We start from the raw sequence: 22,015 nt of genomic DNA on the forward strand, positions 1-22,015 counted from the left end.
GGAAAGGACTCGCTGGGGTTTTTCTTGTCCCCTACAGTGGAGCGGTGTTTGGGTTTGGTGTCTTTACTTCCAGCTTTGTCTTTGGGCTCCAACACATTCCAATGGGACCGAGGCAGAGGAGGTCCGCTCGACCCCAGCATAGGATGCCTAAAGCCGCACCCCCACCCCCAGCTCCGCCTGTGGGGGCTCGCTGCCCGCGCGCTCCCGGCAGGGCTCGGAGAACTACGCTTCCCAGAGAGCCCCGGCGGCCGGGGGCGGGGCTGGCGGCGGCAGCGCCCCGTGGTTGGGCCGCGCTGCTGGCGGCGGGTCGCTCGGTGTGAGTCGCCTCGGGCCGTTGAGCCGCAGCTGGCGCCGGGGTTCGCGCTTCGGGGCCGAGGGCGCCGCTCTCGGATGGTTCGTGGCTGGGGGGCAAGCGGGGCGCTGGAGCGAGCCGGGGGCTTGGCACCTGTACGGCCCGCCGGGGCTGGGGGCAGGGACTGGCTGGCAGGGTCCTGCTGGGGGGGGGGGGGGGGCAGGGTCTGCTGGGGGGGGGGTGCGGGTGCAGGGACTGGCTGGCAGGGTCCTGCTGGGGGGGGGTGCGGGGGCAGGGACTGGCTGGCAGGGTCCTGCTGGGGGGGGGGGGGTGCGGGTGCAGGGACTGGCTGGCAGGGTCCTGCTGGGGGGGGGGTGCGGGTGCAGGGACTGGCTGGCAGGGTCCTGCTGGGGGGGGGTGCGGGGGCAGGGACTGGCTGGCAGGGTCCTGCTGGGGGGGGGGGTGCGGGTGCAGGGACTGGCTGGCAGGGTCCTGCTGGGGGGGGGTGCGGGGGCAGGGACTGGCTGGCAGGGTTCTGCTGGGGGGGGGGGGGGGCAGGGACTAGCTGGCAGGTTCCTGCCGGGGGAGTGAGGGGGCAGGAACTGGCTGCCAGGCAGCACTGGGCAATTTGGAATGAAGACTATTTCAAAATTCAAAAGTGCAAGGTGTTTGCTCTCAAAAGCAACAGGGTTATTTTCTGTGAGAAAATCTCAAGTGTTTTGGGTCCTTCCTCCTGCCCTTCCTCCACAACCCCCAGAAATCAAGGGACTAGTTCTATTGCAACTGAGGAAGAACTGCAAAAATCCTGTCCAGTCCTTGGTTTTTGCCACCCCGAGCATGTTTGGCATAGTTTTAGTTATTGTTCTACCAGGGACCCTTATTCCATGCATTTAACTAGAGAGGCATTAACACATTTCTTCTGGCCTATAGTACATTTACTATAATACACACTGTTGATACTTATATAGCTGGTGGCGTGAATACCATGGACTCTTCTCCAGGAATGTCTCCCACCTCCAAAAGGTAAGTATGACTGCTGCTATCCTCAAACAGCTCCACTGCCTCCTCCTTAACGTAGTTTCTAAATTGGAGGTAATTGCCTGGAGGGAGGGACTGAGTGCCAGATTCAGGCTTTGGCCTAGAGGTCCTTACCTAAGCAGCTCTCGGCCAGCAGCCCAGCGAGACTCTCAGGCAGGCTCCCTGTTGCATCCACACACTGCTCAAAGTGGTCTGCTGCTGGGGCTATGTGCTTCCAGGTGCTGCATGCCCTGGGGGGACAGGTGGGGGTGGGGGAGACTTCCCACGCTACCCTTGCCCCCGGCACAATCCTCTGAAGTTCCCATTGACCAGTTTCCAGCCAGTGGGAGGTGTGATGATTGTGCCGGGGTCAGGGGCGGTGCATGAAGTCCCCCTCTGCAAAGGGGCACACAGCACCTAGAACACATGACCCCATCGGCTGGTGGCTTTGAGCAGCCTGGAGTTGTGGCAGGCAGGGAGTCTGCCCAAAAGTTTTGGTGGGTTGTGGCCCAGATCCAAAAGCTTGATGGGCTGCAGGCGGAGCTGTATTTTGCCTGCTCCTGCCCTAATGTTATCACTGTTGCTATGAGCATCTTCTCTGCATATCTCAACTGTATGCTAATAAATTTAAAAACATTTTTACTCATGATTATATTTCTTATTTTCTCTCTCTGCTATTTACAAATTAATGATTCAGGAAGTTTAGTTTTTGTGCCAAAATTTAAATGCACAATTAACTGGATTTTGCTTGCAGATCTAAATATATGTGATATTAGTGCATCTCTCAATATCATATGTAGGTGTCAAATACACACATTGAAAGTTTTTCTCTGTCCCTCACTGTCAGTGTGTGCTAATATTATTTTTGGGCAGCTTAAAGGATGTCGCTTGTTGAACCAGAATCTGTAACGCCTCTTCTAGCTGTTGTGGCATCAAGGAACAGTGATAATCCAATTGGACCCTGAGAATATACATCAGACTCAGGAGTCAGACATGTTTTCTGACTGAATTGATTTTTCTTCTCTCCCTCTTCCTTCATTTCAGTGCTCTGATACGGTCATTTCTCATATTTTGCCCTACAGAATGACGTGACTTAATGGTACCTCACATCTTTTTCCTCTGTGTTTTCATTCTCTAGCCAGTGTCTGGTTTTTGTGTGTATCTGTCTAGCAACGGACTTGTCTACTGCCCCCAGTAAATGTTATTCTTTCTTTACTCCTGCTTTTTCTCAGATTCCCCCCCCACCCCACCCTAGCAACCTTGTCCCATTCTCCTTGACCCTTCTCCCACAAAAAACACCTCCCCATCTTTTTTCTCCACTTGGAATGGGAAACAGTTCCACACTGAAAAGACAAGGTGAGTGAGGTAATATCTTGTATTGGACCAGCTTCTGTTGGTGGGCAAGACAAGCTTTTGAGCTACACAAAGCTCTTCTTCAGTCTGGGAAAAGTCCTAAGGAATGTCACAACTAAATACAAGATCAAACAGATAGTTTAGCATAAGTGGTTAGCACATATTGTAAGGCAGTGGTTCCCAACTGCTGGTCTGTGGACTAGTGCCAGTCTGTGAACTGCTAGCTGCCCCACCTCTCAGCCAACCAGCACCGGGCAGAGGCAGGGTCTCCTCCTGGACACTGAAGAGCAGTTTGCTGCACGGAAGGAGGGCTGCGCTTAGCCCAGCATGGCAGCCTTCGAGCAGTTGCAACCTGGGCAGCAGTGCTCAGCTGGTGGCTGGGAGGCAGTGCAGGGCTAGATGAGTGGGGTGGGGCAGGTACTGAGGGTTTGAGGGGGGGGGCTCTAAGAGGCAGGGGGCTGGCACTGGGGGACTCTGGGAGTGAAACTAATGGGAGGTTCTGGGGGCAAAGCTAATACTAGGGGGCTGACACTGGAGGGGCACTGGAGTGTCGGAGGTGGACAGCTGGCACTGGGGGACTCAGTGTAGGGCTAGTAGTGGGGAGACTAGGGGGTGGGTTGGCACTAGGGGGCTCTGAGGATGGGGCTAATATTGGGCACTTGGGGGGTCCTTGAGTGGGGAAGGGCGCAGTGGGGTTTTGGAAACAGGAGGCTGGGACTGGGGGGCTCTGAGTGTGGGAGACTGGCTCTGAGTGTGGGTGCAGGGGACTTTGGGATCAGTGGCTGGTGCTGGGATAGTGGAGGGGTGGGGGGCTTGAGGTGTTAGGACTGGCACTGGGGGGGCTCTGGGGATGGGGTTGGGTGCAGGGGGAGTGGAGGAGTGTCTGGGGTCTGGTCTCACTGCTACCTGATGAGTCGTTCAGGATGAAACTAAGCTCTTTCTCCTTCCTCAGAGTGCCTCCCTGTATGCAAGGGATGGGGTTGATACAGGGGGTTCGGAATGGGATGGCGCTGGCTGTTATGGTGCCCTGCCCCATGGGGCAAGAGTCTACTGAACAATGTTACCCACATCCTCCCTTCACGAACTCCTCTGTGGAGAAGGGGGCAGGGCTGGCATGGTGGGGGGACACAGCTCTGGGAAGTGGTTGGGGCATGGTCCCCTCTAAGCATGTAGGACCCAGTACAGAGAAGGTGGTGTGGGGCAGAGCTAAGAAAAGTGCCCCCCCCAAACATTACATGTGATGCAGGCTGCAGTTGGCTTCCTGGCTTCCCCCAGGGGAGCCCTTTTGGGAGCCTGGTGGCCCAAGCCCCTGGGTGGGAGCAGAAATCCTCCTGGCATGGCCCTTTCTGCCCTTGGGTGCACCAAATCCCTCCTCTGCCCCCCCCGGAAGGGTTTAACCCCACCCACGGGATCCAAGCCATGTGGGGGGTTTGGGGACCGTGCAGAGGATAGGAAGGGGCTTGCACTCAGCCATGGGCAACAGAGGCTTTGACACCAGGACACCTTCTGACCTCTTCATCTGAGCCCTGGTCTAGCCAGGCCCAGGCATGTCCCCCTTGTCCCCTCTCTGATGGGTTGACAGGCAAGCAGGGCGCCTTTGGGGTTCTGAGCAGGACTAGGGGCTGGGGCTGGGGAAGGAGTGTTCAGAAATGGCTCCACGCGCTGATGATGCCAAGTGGCTGGGAGGTTGGTGTAGAAGTTCAAAGATGGAACTACTTGGTGTTCAGTGCGTGGCTCTTGGCCCTGGCTAGCAGGGGCTGTGGGTCAGGAGTGAGGAACACTGGCAGAGCTGGGGGGAGCCCAGGGCTCGGCTAGCAGGGGCTGCAGGTTGGGAGTGAGGGGCATCTGCAGAGCAGGGGCGAGCTCAGGACAGGATTCTTGCCCAAAAGAAAACCAGTTGCTATCATGAGCTACTAGAGCTACAGAATTCACCACGAACAACCGGCTTCAGCTGAAGCCAGCTGCTGTACAGTGGTTCAGGCGGCCAGGGCACACCCGAACCCCGGCTCCCAGAGCCTCCACAAATAGCCGACTTCAGCTGCAGCAACTGCCTGCTTCTGTGCGGTGGCTCAGGAGGCCGAGGTGTACACCATCCCTAGCAACTGGGAACAGCCAGCTTCAGCTCTAGCAACCGCCATGTGGCAGGCGGCTGCTGGAGCTGAAGTTGGCTGTTGGCGGTGGCTCTGGGGGCCAGGGCTTTTGGCAGACTGGCAATGTTTCATTGCATATTCATTACAGATTCAATGTCACCAGTCCACCAAAAGTTTGTGAATGGGTTTGACAACCCACGATATAAAAAACGTTGGGAACCACTGTTCTAAGAGTCCATTCCAGGTGAAGTGGCCTGTTAAAACCCCTTTAGTCATAACACAAAAAGGGGGGTTAGGGTTTCTGGCTTATAAAAATAATCTGTAAATCACTAAGTACTTTTCCCACACCTTAGGAACAGTTTTGTGTATCTCAATAGCTTGTCTCTCTCACCAACAGAGATTGGTCCAATAAAAAAATATTCTCTCACCCACTTTGTCTGGCAGCTACAACTCTGCATTGTTCCACATTAAGGCACTTGTATCTCCAAAATGCCACACATCCTGTTTTAGTAATGTAGAGATCAGACTGTTGGAGACAGAGAAGATGTGAACTAAATGTATCACTTAAAGCTAAATACAGCTTCTTTTTTTTAAAGGTGATATCTTTGAAATCAGAGTTTGAACATTATCCTAGTGCTATTATTGCATGGAGTTCAAACTTTGTTCTTGTGGCAGAATTATTTTCTCAGCTACCATTGTAGGGTACAGCAAACTTGTATGAATGAATAGCCATTAGCTCCTTCATCTTCTTTGTATTTGTGTTCCACCCCTCTATCCAGATTGGCAGCTTCCCATGTCTCCTCCAAATATACCAGTTCTCCAACTCTAAGTCAGGGGGATTCTACTCCCCTCCCTTCCATCAGTGAACGCCTGGCCATCCTCCGTCCCTCCCGAGAGCTGCTGGAATACTATCGTAAGAAGATTGCAGAGTTTGATGAAGAACATCAGGACCTTTTGAAAAGGCTAGAGAGATACAAAGGAACATATGATGAGCAGGTAAATAGCTTGCTGGTGATATAAATACACTTGGTTGAGTTGAAGACTTAACATTGCTGACATAATTCATGATGGGAATTGCTGGGGGATATGGTAGGACTGAGCTGAAGGGGAATCACTATGTCTTGAGCCACTAGAAGTGAGTGAATTTTGACCATCTGTTCTCCCAATTTCAGAGCCAAATGGAGGTAATTCAGAACTGACTGAGAAGTAATTTTGTTTTAGTTTCTTGCTCTACTTGGGGGAATCCTTTATGCTGTTGGGGATTTTCTTAACTGATGAACACTGCTTAGATATTCACCTGGCTTGTTGAACTATGTTTTTCTTTTGCCTTGCATGCCACAGAGGAACTGTAAAAAGGGAATGATCATTTAGCCAAAATTAATAAGCATTTATTTTGGGACAGATTTTATTTATATTGCAGTTACACCTGGGAGTCTGTCATGAGCCATGACCTCATTGTGCTAGATGCTATACAGGTTGATTTTATTTAAATTATTATTTAAATCACTAGTTAGGAAGACTTGATTTAGTCATGGTTTTCTACATAAAAGTGCATTCTTGTCAGATGTTAAAACCTTAATACATATTCTTCACAACTCACAGATAGACATAGGTTTCATTTTTAGAAGGGACACACCATATAAATATACAAAGATTGATTTTGAAAACTTTTCAGATTAGTTTTACAGGTATATCAGAAAATGAATGACCATTTGGTTATTTCATTTACCAAAAGTAATTGAAACAGATATTTATGCAGTTATTGGGTGGTGAGCTATTCTCCAATTCAACTATCTCCGGTACTTGGTAGGGATGTTAAATTAAGTTTAATCAACTAAATCGACTAGTCAATGGATTTTCCATTGATTAGTTGATAAGCGGGGGAGCCACAGCGGGGTTAGCTCCCAGCCCGGGAGCTAACCCTGCTGCGGCTCTGCCTTTTAAATGTATTAAGAGGCAGCAAGCGGGGGAGGAGCAACTAGTCGAGGGACTAGCCAACTATCCGATAAGCTTTTGCTTATCGGATAATCAACTAGTTGCTCACATTCCTAGTAGTTGGATGATGTTCTTGCCATGGTATATTAGGAGGAGGACATTATCTGACATTTACATTATTTTATTTAACTAAAACATTATGTATTCTGGATTTTTTTTCTTCAACAGCAAACATAATATTTTAACAAAAGCATCTTTATTTTTGAACTTAGTTAAACATTCAAGTTTTTTAAAATCAGGGGTTTTTTTGTTAAAATTATTTTTATTGAAAATAGAAATTGACTCTACACAAATTTGATGAGGGACAATAGGGTTGAGGTCTTTTATTTCTCACCTCTGTTTGTTTGTTTATTTAAAAATATTTTTGCTATTAACAAGCATGTTATCTCTGGAGACATAAATCTACAATCTGAGAACTGCAAAACTAAGCATCTCTGATGGTATCTTCTAGACTAGGCCTGGGCAAAATATGGCCCATTGGCTAATCTGGCCCGCTGAGGCAGCAGGAAGCCCCAGGCAGGGTGCCCTGCTTGTCCCCCACGCTGTGCAGAAATGTGGCTGCAGGGCTCCGCTTCTGTTTTGAAGCTGGAGCAGAGGGGGCAAGTTTCAGGAGCCACCCCACCCCCAGCATAATCCCACTGGCTGGTTTCTGGCCAGAAATCAGCTAATGGGAGCTGCTTGTTTGAATAACAGGCAGCCAAAAAGACCACACCCTCTCACCTAGGCTCAGTTATTCAATGAAGCACATGGCCAGGCAAGCAGGCAGGGAAACATTTTAAGCTCTGCAAGCAGGCAGGCTGGTTTGCGTGCTGGCTGGTAAGTCTCCTGGCCACAGCCTGCCTCTGGCACCCCAGCCTCTCCCTGCCCCAACCCTCTGTCCCCCTTCCCCCACTCAACATACCCAAACTCTCTGTCCCTTCCCAGGTCTGGCACCCTAATTTCCTGTCCCAGATCACAATGCCCTCCTACTCTAGGTCACATCTCAAACCTGTGCACTCTAGTCCCCTGCCCTAGGTCACTACCACCTCCTTCACCCAAACTCCCTCCCAGACTCCTGTCTCCCTCCTGAACCCCAATCGCTTCCTCCAAGCTCCCCTCTGCACCCAACCTCCCTCCCAGAGCCCGCATCTCCTCCATTAATATCATGGAAGAGTGCGGTCTTTGACCGCTTTCCAAAATCTTGGAGTGGCCCCATGCAGAGTAAGAAAAATGCCATTTGAGAATTTATTAGAATTTTATTTAAGGTTGTTCACTTTGTATGTTTTGGAATATGATCAATGTTTTAATGGGAATAAAGCTTTGATATTTTGAATCTGAGTGTCTCATTATCAAATTATTGTCTTATCTGCCCCATGCCCATAAACTCTCACAACGTGAAAATTGAAAATGGATTAACATTGAAAAGAATGCTTAGTTATACATGTAAAAATCTGCCAAGTCTAGTCATTTGACACACAACAGTTCTTAGTTTTAGATGCAGGCTAGGGTCATCTTGTGGCAAAAACATGCTCTCAGTCTCTGATGTCAAATGCCACTAACATTCCACATGCCCCATTTTCTCTCCATAGCACAAACTCCAGTGGGAAATGCGCCAACGTGAAGAGGAGATTGCAGAGTTACAGAAGGCTTTGAGTGACATGCAAGTTTACCTCTTCCAGGAGAGGGAACATGTGCTCCGTCTCTATGCTGAGAATGACAGGCTGAAAATCAGGTGTGTAGGCGGTAAGGAGTCGGGATGGAGGGAAGCGTTTTCTTAGCGGTTTCTCATGGGCAGGTAATGTTTGTGGAAGCCGTATGAATTAGTAGAGCCATCTTGACAGCAATTAGCTTTTAGTTCTGTGCCTGTACAGCACATAGCACAATGTCCTGGTCTGTAACTGGAGCACCTTGGCACTTGTGATGTAGTGGAGGTGCTGTCTGCTCTGTAACCTGGTGTCTGCCTGTGCTGTGATGTGTGATTCCCACTGTCTCACCCACATATGTATTAGCCCAGACACCTAGGCCCAGCCTGAGCAGATAACAAGGCTCTTCACAGGGAGAGACAAAGGGAGAGAGGTGGAGACAAACACCTGGCTGGGAGGCAAGGTCTGGGAGCGAGGCAGTCTTGGGCTGGAACCATGAAGGAGACAGACTAAGGAGGGGACTTGGAGTCTAGGGGCCCAGGCACCCCGTGTCAAGGGGTCTGAGGCATCCTGGCCCAGACTCCTGTAGCCACATCACACCTATGCTGTGCTGTATCCTGGAGACACAATAAACCCTCTCTATTTTACTAGCTGGTGGAGTCTGTTCATGCTGCTAAGGGAGTGCAGGATCGGGGGGTCCCCAACGTGCCGTCACAGCACTACAATACAAGTCGTTAATTTATCTTACTTTGAGTCTAAAGTCAGTGGAAATTGCTGGTGTGCCACACTTCTGAGGATCAGGCCCTATACAGTCTTCCCAAATGCTGAACTGGGGAAAAGAAATGCAGCAGTTGCTCCTCTGTTCTATGCAAATCTTCTGAACTATTATTCAGTTATTACAAACTTCTTTTTTAAAAAAGAAATTAATGACTCCTAGACTGCTGTATTAAAGAAACCAAGGATCTTAGGCTCACGTAATAGGGCCAGGAATATAAGAAAGAGTGAAATTTTACCAGAGGGTCAAGTTTGAACACAAAATCATCTGCTTCAGCTTGGAGATTGTGGTTCATCTTGACATGAGATTGATATAATTCTTGCGGTGCATTTCTTTACGCAGTCTTAGAAGCAGGAAACTAATATAAAACACAGACTAAAGAGGATAACTCTGTTTTCCCAGAGCTACCTGTTTTGTCGTCTGGTCAACATCCCCTGCTCTCAGTAGCACACACCTCTCTAAAATGCTTCTGAAGTCTGGCTGGGAATTAATCTCAGCAGTTTTGGTTAGCTTGAAGGGATCTCCTTTTATCTGGAGTGGGTAGTGTTCTCAGGTAGCTTTGAAGGCGTGCCTAAAACACTATATGTCCATCACATTCCAGATTGTGGTGGAATACATGGGCTTCTAAAGCAAAGGATGTTCTCAGTCTTCTGGAAAATAGAAAATCTACAGGATTATGGTCTTTCTAATTAGCCCATATGCCCCTGGACTATGAGCTTTTATTAATAAACTCACAACCCTGTCCTTTCAGCATATGCTATCCCTATATAACTCAGTGTGCCACTACCCACTCCAGAGAAGAGGAGACTCTTTCAAGCTAACCAAAACTGCTGAGATTAATTCCTAGTCAGAGTTCAGAATGGGAATTCCTCACTGTACCGGCAGAATGGGAACATCTCTCATGCATTTTCAGTGTTAACTGGATCTCTAGCAGTCTGGCTAAAGGACAACATTGTCTCATGGTCTGTGACAATCTGAAGAACAGGTTAGAGCTTCTCCTTTAACTACAGTAATAACCCACTAGAGAGAGTACAGGCTTAATGCATTTTGGAACAGAAATGTGTTGATGCTTTTCCATGAATTCCAGGGAGCTGGAAGACAGAAAAAAGATTCAGCATCTCTTGGCTTTGGTGGGAACAGACACAGGAGAAATTACCTATTTTCATAAGGAGCCTCCTCACAAGGTAACCATTCATTGGGAATGCCCTGTTTGCCACCTTTCTGGCAGAGCTTTCCTTTGGGTTCAGCCCTTAGAAGCTCTACACTGTGAGTGGCCACTAAGAATCCCAACAGACAAAAAGAACCAAGGGACTGCAGAGGGTGTTGCTGGAAGATGTGGATGTTTGAAATTCATCTGGCTCCATGTTAATCTGAATCATGCTGTAATAAATTACTGCTAGGACTCGAGACAAAGAGTGAAACCTTCCCACTACCTTGATAATTAGTGCTGGGAAATCCAGGTTTCGTTTCTTGGGCAGGAATGCTGCAGAGGAAATATGTCCTCCTCCAGGGAAGTAAGTGTTTCAAGAGTGGGGGCTCTCAGCAGCAGTGCATATGGGATCTGAAGGTGGATGTAAGTACTCCTGTTTGACCACAAAGGTCACAGCTGTGATTCAGGGGCAGGAAGGATGTGTTCTATGTGGGCACAAGGAGGGCATCCCATGATGTGTGTGTGCAGAGTGAGACTTGAAATAATGGACCACATTTTTTACTGGTGTCTACTCCCTTTGCACTGCTCACGTTGTGCAACAGTCCCTGAAAGCAACTCTGAATTTCATTTGGTTCAGACAGTCCAATTCACCCTGGCAGAAGGAATTAGGAGGGGATATGTGCAGAGTTTATTCTTTACAAGCATACTGTGTCTTGGGAATTGTGGCCAGCTGGTGTAAACCCTGGCACTGGCGTACCATGAGAGAGAGGGAACCGTAACAGCTCCCTGATGGCTGCTTTTTCTTTTTGCATCGAGTGGATCTCAGCACATAAGTTAGATCTGGATCAATAACTGCATCCAGCAGTTTGTTCTTGCCTTTGATTTCTTCCTGGGTTTGGATAGGTATACATAGATTATTTGTATATATGTTTCTCACTGTGCCAGCAGGCAAGAGAGTAAATGGAGAAGAAAGCACACTGATGTTCCTTCTTCCCCCTCACATCTGAATGCTGGGTCTTCGGCTAAAGGCCTGCTCCTGTTCTCATTGAAGTCAGTAAGGACAGGACCAGTTACCAGTCACTGAGAACCATACAAAGGCAGAAGAGGTGGAAACTGTGACATTCAAGTAGCCCCACTGTAGCAGGCACCAGTGTTCCCTGTAAGCTGCGCGCTTGTGTGGCTTCTCAGGAAATATTCAGATGCCACCCAGCTGATTAGCAGAGCACCCCCAGCTAGGTTTTTTGTTTCTACTGGTGGTGCCCATTCATGCATGCCTTGGTGCATGTAAAGGAATTTATTCCAGAAATGTTTGGAAAAAATCCACATGTGGATGGAAGAGATTAGAAGGAACATTGGCTGGCACCTGGTTTCAACACTGATATTTCTATTGCAACTGTCTTTACCTTGCTTCTGCTGCACTGATGGGCATGCTGCTTTTGTAGTTCTTTTCCCATATGCTCTAGTGTCCATTCTTGATGACTGCTTGAAATACAGATAACAGATTTGTTTTTGTTCCTGTAGGTCACCATACCTCAAAAACCAGTCAAATCCTGGGATCCACATGTACGGAACGATACTTATGCTTCCAGAACAGGTACCCAAAAAGTGATTTTTCCATACCAGCCAAGAAGCCAAACATGTGGAGAGTAGCTAAATATCATGATAGCGCTGGATGTGTGAATAGTGTGCGGTCACCATGAGCCTCCCCAAAGCCGGTACTAGAATGTTTCCTGCAGTGACTCCTGCTGGAAGACACTAGTGCAGTAGATGAAAGCTCTTCCTTGCTTTTTCCTTTAGGTCAGTCAGCAAACAGGATATTTCATTCTGGGCAAAGGGAGGTTAGGAGGAAGGAGTCAAGGAGTTATCTCAATTATTCTTATTCTCTGCAACAGGCACTAAAAGAAGCACATCAAAACCAGCAACAAAAGGAGAGAAACCAGAAAGTCCTGAGAGATATCACAGAGACAATCAAACACTATTACTGCAGGTAAAGAGCATTTACTGCTCAACAGATGCAGATTCTGTCTGTGCCTGGTCTGACCCCATGGTGACACTGGGGTACCTCCACTGGAAATGGCTAGGTCAGGGTAGGTTGCTAAAGGCAGAACAGATTCTCCCAAAGACTGATGGTTAACACTAGTTAGTGAGTTGACTTCAGTCACAAACTGTGCTTATGAGCCTCACATTGGTTATCAAGAATTTCAATAAAAAATAAAAAAGGAATAACACAGCTCTGTTTTTGTGTTCTAGTTCTCTGATTCCCAGTCAGCACCTAGGTCCTGTGCTAGGTGAAGAGTTATTTCAAAACTCTGCTCACGTACACAAAACATTCTTCTGACCCTATTTTACCAGGTCAGTATAGGTTTGACTGTTACCCAAAATATCGTGCTGCCAGCCAATCCTTTAGTGTCTAAAACTAAAGGTTTAATATAAAAGAGAGAATAAAATGTAAGTTATTAAATGGCAAAGCAATAGTACATCAGACTACAAAATCCACACATCAGGTTCTTAGCAGTGTTGGTGAGTTTGCTGGCTTGAAAGTCACTCTGCAATACAGTCACAGCTTGGATGGGTCATTCAGTCCTTTCTTCAGAACTTCAGTTGTAGAAGGTTACTCCAGAGGTAGGAAACAGGAATGAAGACGATGCGACTGCATTTTACTATATTATTTTGCCATGAGGCTTCCTGTGTCCCAAACACAAGCTTCACAGTATATAGAAAAATCTTACAGTTCTCTGTCCATAGGCATGCCCCTACATGGCATACTGACTCATTATGTGCAGTCCCTGATCTCTTAATGGGTTTATTTTACAGCCAATGTCACTTGGGTTATCAAGCAGGCTAAGGGGTGCTGATGCCAATCTGTCTGTGGGAGTCATCCAGAAGCATAGCACCAGTTTCAAATACAGATATACCCTACATACCTATAACAGATAATACAAGGGTGATACAGACATATAAACCAGATTATCATTTTCATAGATACCTCATATGTCTTATCTGATCAATTTCCTTGCAATTTTATAATATTGGTGCCCATAATATCATAAAGTGTTCCACATATTCCATACAATGTTACACATGGGTTTATACAACAGCCAAACATGCTGCCTGCCTATCTTCTATCCTTACAGTGCATGTCCATTCCTATTCTATGCTACCCTGTCAGTGCCTCCCACCTGCTCCTAGTCTGTTGAGCTTGCTCTGCAGTGGACTTACAAGGGGAGTTAGGTTGATATGAAACAAGAAAAGTAGAAGGGTGATGAGATCTCTAGGACTGCTCTACATTGCAATAGGTGCCAGATTTAGTGAGGCACATTAACCTTTGCCCCTCCACTTCCCTTCCTGTGTCCAGTACCACCTTCCGTAAAGTCTCTCTCACACAGAGGGTAAAGAAATCTGTTACAGGAATCTTCTAGAGCACCAAAGCAGATTTCTCCTAATATCAAGGCCTGCAGAGAAATTAGACCTATATAATAGACCTAGAGCATTATAGGTTAGGGAATGTTTTCTCACTGTGTCTGGGCCTGGCCTGGAATTTAAATGGCTCTCAAGGAAGGCAGCATGTCTGGTGTAGGAGCTTACTCTCTACCTTTCCCATGTGCCAATCCAGGTGGAGGCTCTGCAAGCTCAGATGGAAGAGCAGACACGGTTGTCCAAGGAGCAGCTTGATGCACTGCTAGAGGACAGGCGGATTCACGTAGAGGAAGTCCAAGTCCAGCATCAGAGGGACCAGGACAGGATCAAAACCCTGACAGAGAAGTGAGTGCAAGAGAATTATTCTGGTTTGATTGTGTCAGGAAACCCAAAGTTTAAAAATCACCTACATGTTTGCAACCTAATAGGTAGAAAAACAGGGTATTTGGTCAGTTGCTTGGTATGTAATTGGAGATTGAGTGAATAAACTACAAGCTAAAAATCCTCTTTCATCCCTGTAGCACTTGACCCTGGAAAGTATGCGAGGGACGCTCTTGGCCTTTCTCTCATCCCATGTCCATTCCAACTCTCAGGGAGAGTGTAGGTGAACGATGAAGGGAATTGGGGAAGGCAGTGATATTTGTACTTTAATGCAGTGTTTCTCAAACTGTGCTCCGCAGAGCCCCAGGGACTCCGCAAGGTTGACAAACTGGAAACATCGATAGGTACAACACATACAATCAGTGGACTGCTGGGGCTCTGAATCATTTTTACACATGTAAAGGGCTCCGGAGCCCAAAAAGTTTGAGAACCGCTGCTCTAATGCAATCCTTGTCTTCAGGCTTCATCAAACTCAAAACCTGCTGTACGAGAGCACACGTGACTTCCTTCAGCTTAAGTTTGATGCACGGGCCAATGAGAAATCATGGATGGCAGAGAAGGACTGTCTGTTGAGGAAGCTTGATGTAAGCAGGGATCAGTTTATCATCAGCAGGGAGCCGGAGAGAGAGAAGAAGCAGAAGAAGGAGAAGGAAAAGGAGGAGGAGAGAAACATCAAGCATACTTCTCAAGCAGAGAGTGAAATTTGGAAAGCACAGAATGGAGAACTCAAGGTAATTGCTGTTCTCTTGGACAGGAAATCCACCTGTTTATGGATGGAGGTTTGAGAGAGTCTTGGATTGTCTCTCAACAAGGTGCTTTACTGAGAAACTGGTGTTCACTGTTTTAGAGCTGGAATTCTCTGTCACAGAATACACCCTGGCTCCATCATAGAAAGATTTACTGTACAGGAGGTTGTTGGTCATTAATTTAAAAAATAAAATGTTATGTAGCTAGAGCTCTGTTCCTTTGTCATGGTGCTTCTTGGGGTTGTGTCTCACAAGACTAATATTCCACACTCCTTTCACACCCAAAACAAGCATATAGCTCCTCAGCTTGTTCTACCTGCCTACTGGAATATTATTTCTAAGCTCTCAAGCTCTTTATTAGGAGTAGGTTTTACTAAGCATGAAATGGGCAACTATCCTTTGGAAATACTGTTAACTACTGGTAGTAAGAAAACATACTCGGTGTTTTGCCTGTTGTAGTGAGAACACTGTTTTTCTCAGTAAAATGTTGCTTACAATTCTGCTGCTCCCAACCAACTGTCTTTTTCCTTCAGCAACTGATGTACTTGCAGTGAGAACCCTGAGAACTTGTACTGCCTTCATATAACATGTACCCATCATAGTTTACTAATCACAGTATATACTTAAAGGAATTGCTTTATCCACCATTGAAATGCAGTTACCTCAGAGATGGAAAGCAGTAACCAAACAGATATGAGATGGGGAATTTTTAACTGAAGACAGTGAAACCAACCCTTGATATTAAAAAAACAAAACAAAAAAACCTTGTGGGTTCTAGTGGCTATATGGTGGATAGAACAATGTTTGTTCTGTACTGTAGTGTCTCATCTGCATACAGGTGATCCTGTAATTTGAAGGAGTTTAGCATTGTTAGAGCTCTAATCTCTCTTGTCCTGATACAACTGCAATTTCTAGGGCTACTCATTTGGTTATTTTCTGACATAATATCACCACCAAAGAGCGCTCAGGGAGTTGTTGACAATTGCCTTGGGTTCCACCTTTGTTTTGTAGGGAGGGAGATGCTGTTTGTACTGGCTGCCTACCACCTGCCTCTCTTAATCCTAATTCTTTCTCCCGGGTTTCAGTCATTACAGGAGCAACTGACACAGGCGCACCGATTGGCAGATATGTACCGAGAGCAATGTATTGCTCTGGAGGGAGAGCTGGCTAGAATTCGTGAAGAAGGAGATGTTGGCAGAGAACTTTTCAAGGTAATGCCTGTGTCTGCAGCTGCAAGATGGGTTTGCAGTCTCTTGGGGTTGTCTGATTTTCCTCTTTTCCATGTTGTCGATGATGTCCTTGCCTACAAATCCTATTGTGCTTTCCTATCCCCAGGAGCGCTCAGAAAAGATGGGAAAGCGTTTGCAGCTAATGACACAACGATATGAGGCCTTGGAAAAACGGCGTAGTATGGAGGTGGAGGGCTTCAAGAATGACATCAAGCAACTTCGGCAGAGGTTGAAGGACATAGAGAAACAGCTCTTTAAGGTACAAAATGATCATCTCTGGGGCAAGTACTCGGATGGAATTGGCTCCTGAGGGGCAGGGGGCACAGTTGAATATTCAGATCCAGTGTTTCCTTGGAGCCTAATTTATTGGAAATTCCTGTTTTCCCTCACTTTGGCCTTTAGGTATTTGTAACATAGCAGTGGTTCTCAGCTGGGATCTGGGGCCTATGGCGGGAGGGAGGGGATTGCAAGCAGATTTTAGGCAGCTGCCAAGCAGGCTGGCATTAGACTTGCTGGAGCTCAGAGTAGACAGTCGAAGACCCACCACCTGGAGCTGAAATCCAGAACTCCCAACCCTGTCTGCCAGGACAAAAGCAGAAGCCTGAGGTCAGTGATGACAAACCTCTCAACTTTAGTGTGAGCAGGCACACTTGCACTTTGTGCAGAGAATAAGGAGTCAGTGCAAAATTAAGTTCAGGTGGTCATACACAGAATATAATGACTTCTAGAATATCCTGCATAGCCAGAGTTATGCATATGACACCACAAGGAATGGTTAACTTGCAGAAATACAAAAGAAAAGGAAATGGTTAATCCAATCCAAGTCAATAGCGAGTTAATTATTTCAGCCTAATTGTATAGTCCTAATCTTATCACATACTTGACCACAAGGGGGTGCACAAATAAAATCTAACATACAAGCTAGACAGCATCCATGATCCTAAATCATTCTGGTCATTCTAGTTCAAAAAGTGTATTAGGTCACCAACTGCAGTCTTCTGCCAAGGCAAGATGTGATCCTCACTACCACCTGTAGAGGATGTGACCTGAGACTACAGTTGAGACTTAAGTACAAAAAAGCTAGGTTATTTGGAAATATACACATTTTGTTATACTGTAATTAGTTCTTTTAAATCATACTGGAAATTATTTGTTAAACAGCTGACCATTTACTGATACATTTCAGGTTATACTTTAGAGTTCCCTCTGCCATTGCGTTGGCAGGACACGCTCATGATACTGACAAGACATATCCATTATCTACACTCTATCCTGGGGCTCGTTTCCATGTATGATGTCAGTGCAGCTCAGATGCACCGTGGTTGAGTCCCCCTTGCTAGGCACAATGAATCTCCTTGTACAGAATTGTTCTCTCCTCCAGATCTTACACCATAAACCATGTCTTTGTGGGTTTTTGTTTCTTTCCCTCTCTAGGTGACCATGAACATTGGACCAGAGCAGGACCTAGCAATTCTGCATGAGGTCCGCCAAGGAAACAGGCGCACCCAGAAAATTCAAGGGGAGCTAAGAAACCTAAAGGCAAAAATCTATGGCTTGGAGAATGAGCTACGGATCTGCTGACACAGAACATAGCCAGTGCTAGACTAGGAAGGTCACATTCTCAAGAACAACTGTCATAAATCTACTTTCTGCCATCCTGTGACAGAAGCTTAAGAACATGTAACCACCTGTGAATCAAGGGTATTATCAGTGTGCTGCAGAGCTTGGATATGTGCAAGTTAATCCTAGGCTGTGGAGGAGGGGACACTCCTTTCATCTGAACATGCCTTTCTCTGCTGCCTTTTCCTAGTAGATGAGACAATTTATAGATGGTACTGTAGTCATCTTGTAATGTCTGTAATATTTCCTTGGGACATGCTTACAGCTTCTAGACACCTTGACCAACTATGAGCACAGAGCAAAATTTACTGATGTCCAGAATCTAGCCAAACACAAAACTACATTTGTAATTAATAGTCATGCAGTGGAACTAGTCCTTGAGGTCTCACATGTTCTCTCCTGTCGCTGTTCTATATGCAAGAAACTGTATGATGCCCTGTTCTACAGTCATGGGAACTGTATTAAGAGAAGATGTTTTTAAACAAAGATTAAACATTGTTAGGATGTCGACTGCAGCCAGTACATAATTCACATTTTCTAAATTAGGTCCCTACTTCATCTAGAAAGTGTCTATTTAATTTTGCCTAAACACTGAAATCCTATATGTTCTAGGTTGCATAATTGTTTTCAAATGGCTTCTCTTTCCACGGTTCTCTTCCAGCCTACAAAGGACAAAAAGAGAAACATTCTCATTATAAAGCTCCATCTGTTGTGAGATCTCATCTCAAACTAGGGATGTTAAATTGTGAGTAGACTAATCAAAAAGTTGATGCATTTTGCATTGATTAGTCGATAGGGCACCTCCACCTTTGAAGTGTAACAACAACCGTAGGGCTGTTGCTACACTTCAAAAACGAAAGTGCCGCATGGAGCCCTGAGTCATCTGGTGACTCCCTGCCGACCCTGGGCTCTGTGCAGCGCTGCCACTTTGAAACGCCGTGGGGAGCCCGGCACCAGGCTCCTTGTGGCATTTCAAAGCAGCAACACAACGTGGAGCTCGGGATCAGATGGGGACTCCCCGCCCCCCCCCCCCCCCCCCGACCCCGGGCTCCGTGTGGCGCTGACACTTTGAAATGCCATGTGCAGCCTGGGGACACTTCAGCTGGCCCTGGGCTGCACAAGCATTTGCTTATTGGATAGTCGACTAGTCCTTCACATCCCTATCTCAAACCTTCACCAACCTTCTTTAATCGTCCACTCCAAAGCTGTGTCCCCTCTAGCACTCTTTCACTAAAAGATCCCACTGTAACCACAATCAGTTCATCTCCAGAAGTGGGGGAAGTCCTGATACAGACCAGCCATTGCCCTTTTAACTACCAATGTTGTTTAATCCTGCAGCTGTGAACAATGTAGTGGTTAAACTACTAACAGTCACGAGCATCTCTCAGGGTATGTCTACACTACCACCCTAGTTCGAACTAGGGTGGTTAATGTAGTCATTCGAAGTTGCAAATGAAGGCCAGGATTTAAATATCCCGGGCTTCATTTGCATCTTGCCAGGCGCCGCCATTTTTAAATCCCCGTTACTCCTCAGTTCGAATTAGAAAGCCTAATTCGAACTACCTACTCCGTGCCGTGTGTAGCCACGGGCACGGAGTCCGCACTAACGGGGATTTAAAAATGGCGGCGCCTGGCAAGATGCAAATGAAGCCCGGGATATTTAAATCCCGGTCTTCATTTGCAACTTCGAATGACTACATTAACCACCCTAGTTCGAACTAGGGTGGTAGTGTAGACATACCCTCACTTCTGCTATAGCTCGTGGGATATAAATGGGCAGTAACAATGGTGGAACCTGGTTGCATGATCCTTGTCCCCGAACCAGGTAACAAGATGTATTCAGTTTGGTGCATAGGCTAGACTGACACAGCAGTTAGTAACTAGGCTAAAGCCTAGCTGTCTCTGCAGGGTTTACAGTCCTTTATTTGTAATCCAGCATATTGAAACTTGAACTCCCCATCCTACTTCCTACGCACAAACTAAGGGAAGAAGACTTAGACGTCTCAGTTCCTTGATGGAGTTTTTTTGCTGTGACTCTATATCAGTTTTGCCAAAGGTGATGCCAGAAAGCTGATCCCTTTCTGTGATATTTGGCATACCCCATCAGGGATTTTTAAAATGTATTTATTTTTTTACTGGCAAAAAAAAAATTGTGGGTTTTTTTTTGTTTTGTTTTTTTTTGGTAATCCAGACTTTTAAAATTAAAAATGAAGTTGGAAGTTTTCTTGTTAAGTGGTTCCCTTTCTTCTCTTTGAATGGTAGGCTAACACAGGCACTTCCTCCCCGTTCCAATCAGATCTCCTGCTAGTGCTTCTTTCTGTTGAAGGACCCACAAAAGGGATAAGTACGGTCAACCTCAGTCAGGCTGCGTGGTAGCCCAAGTGGGTGCTTGCACTATGGCTCATGCTGTGTGAGAGGAAATGAGGCAAAGAGTCCTCTTGCACGACTGCATTCATTTTGTAATAGACTTGCTGCCTCGGACAATCCGTGCAAATTAGCCTTATAGATGGGGGGCATATTCCTTTGGCCAGAGGTCCTAATAGTCTTACCTTACTTCACTGGAGCCCCCAAAGTCAATGCGAATTCTCATCTGCTCTCATTGTGAGTTAGAATGTCAGAAGCTGACTCCCCATGGCCTTACTGAAGCACATTATGTAACGAAACATTAGTTCCTTGTGCTGTGGCTTCTACCTACCCTATGTTTGTGCTCGTATGAAGCCAGCACAGCAGCTTCCTGAGCTCAATTTTTCAGCTCATCCATAGAGTTAGATATTTGTATTTCCTCATAGAAGGTGCAAGATGTTTAATCCCAGGTTATTTACATAAATGTTTCTCTCTTCATGGCTCTGTATTCCCAGTACTGAGTATCATGTGAAAGGCAAAACTGAGCAGCATGGCAATGCCCCTGTGTTTATTACAAAGCAAACCCCATGGTACTGCTGCTGGGCTTGTCAAGATATCTATCCAGCAAAACAAAAATGCTATACAAGCTGTTTGGTCTGTGTACCCATAGGACAGGAACCCCTCCCTACTGCAAAAATTATACTAGTGTTGACTCTGTAAATCCCTTTATTTTGGAAACTGTCATAGGTCACCTCCAAGGGCAGAAGGCACAAAGTGTTACTTTTGTTTTCCTTATATCTGATAAGTCCATGTGATGTATATTTAAGAGTATTGCTTCCACTGGCCATTTCCAAAACAAATAAAAGGCCAGGCCCAAAGCTCAAAAGTGACTCTAAATAACCAATCACTGTGCCACTGACAGATCTCAAATGGGGTTGCTTTCTGAAGAGGCTTCTATGGGCAAAGGTACTAGACCAAATACTACTTGACATTTTAATCAGTGGTCCAGAAGTAAATATAAAATCACCACTGATAAAATTTGCGGATGACGTAAAGACTATTGGAGTGGTACAAAATGATAAGGAGAAGGCTGTCATACAGACCCATTGGGACTGGTTGGTAAACAAGATCCATTCAAGCAAAATGTATTTTAATATAACCAGATGCAAATTTATACATCTAGGAACAAGGAATGCAGGCCATACCTACAGAATAGGGGAACAGTGTTCTGAAGAGCAGTGACTTTGAAAATGATTTATGGGTCATAGTAGACAAGCAACTAGACATGAGTTCCCAGTGTAATTCTGTGGCAAAATGACCTAATGTGATCCTTGAATGTATAACAAGGTGCAGTGAATATGAGTAGAGAACTACACATCATTTGTGAGACAGCAGAATATTCCATACAATATCCACATTTTGAAAAGGATGGTAAAACACAGAAGAAAGATAAAAAAGTATTCAGTGACCAAGAAAATGTGTTGCAGTAAGACCTAAAGATCTCCATCTGTTTAGAGTCTCAAAAGAAGACTGAAGTGACTTGATTACAATATGTAAGTACCTTAGGGGAGATACCAAAAGGGCTCTTTAGCAGATAAAGGAATAACAGAAACCAATGGTGGAAAACTGAAACCAGATAAATTTAAACAAAATGCAACTCTTTAGCTGTGAGGGTGATTAACCATTGAAACAAACAATCAAGGGAAATAGTGGATTCTCTCCCTCTCTCTCTTGAATAGTAAGAGAGATGTAGCCATGTTTTTTTCATTGTATTCCTTTGGTATGGTCATACCAATTCTCTTCCAGAATTTGATCTAAGGAAGTGGGTCGGCCCACGAAAGCTCATCACCTAATAAACCATCTTGTTAGTCTTTAAAGTGCTGCATAGGCCTCTCTTTTCTCTCTCTTGAGGTTTTCATACCAAGATTGAGTGGCTTTCTGGAAGATCTGGGCCCTACAGGGGGGTTACTAGGTGAAATGTAATG

General features: G+C 46.1%; 1 protein-coding gene across 3 annotated transcripts; it reads left to right on the top strand.

The window, feature by feature from the left end:
• The first annotated feature begins 220 nt into the window (after positions 1 to 220).
• Positions 221 to 18,200, top strand: CCDC77 (coiled-coil domain containing 77). 3 transcript variants are annotated; one of them, XM_089782318.1, is made up of 12 exons: positions 221 to 314; positions 1,261 to 1,315; positions 5,532 to 5,748; positions 8,316 to 8,458; positions 10,232 to 10,328; positions 11,816 to 11,888; positions 12,187 to 12,281; positions 13,908 to 14,056; positions 14,553 to 14,823; positions 15,924 to 16,049; positions 16,174 to 16,326; positions 17,502 to 18,200. In XM_089782318.1, exons 2-12 carry the CDS (start codon positions 1,278 to 1,280, stop codon positions 17,646 to 17,648), a joined length of 1,509 nt encoding a protein of 502 aa, XP_089638444.1. In that variant the 5' UTR covers positions 221 to 314; positions 1,261 to 1,277; the 3' UTR covers positions 17,649 to 18,200. The 3 variants fall into 3 exon arrangements, with proteins under 3 accessions (XP_089638444.1, XP_075797067.2, XP_089638442.1); XM_075940952.2 differs by having other exon boundaries at positions 238 to 393; XM_089782316.1 differs by lacking the exon at positions 1,261 to 1,315 and having other exon boundaries at positions 269 to 393.
• Positions 18,201 to 22,015: the final 3,815 nt, after the last annotated feature.

Source organism: Pelodiscus sinensis, chromosome 1, assembly GCF_052426305.1.
Source record: "Pelodiscus sinensis isolate ZL-2025 chromosome 1, ASM5242630v1, whole genome shotgun sequence".
Classification (NCBI taxonomy): Eukaryota; Metazoa; Chordata; order Testudines; family Trionychidae; genus Pelodiscus; species Pelodiscus sinensis.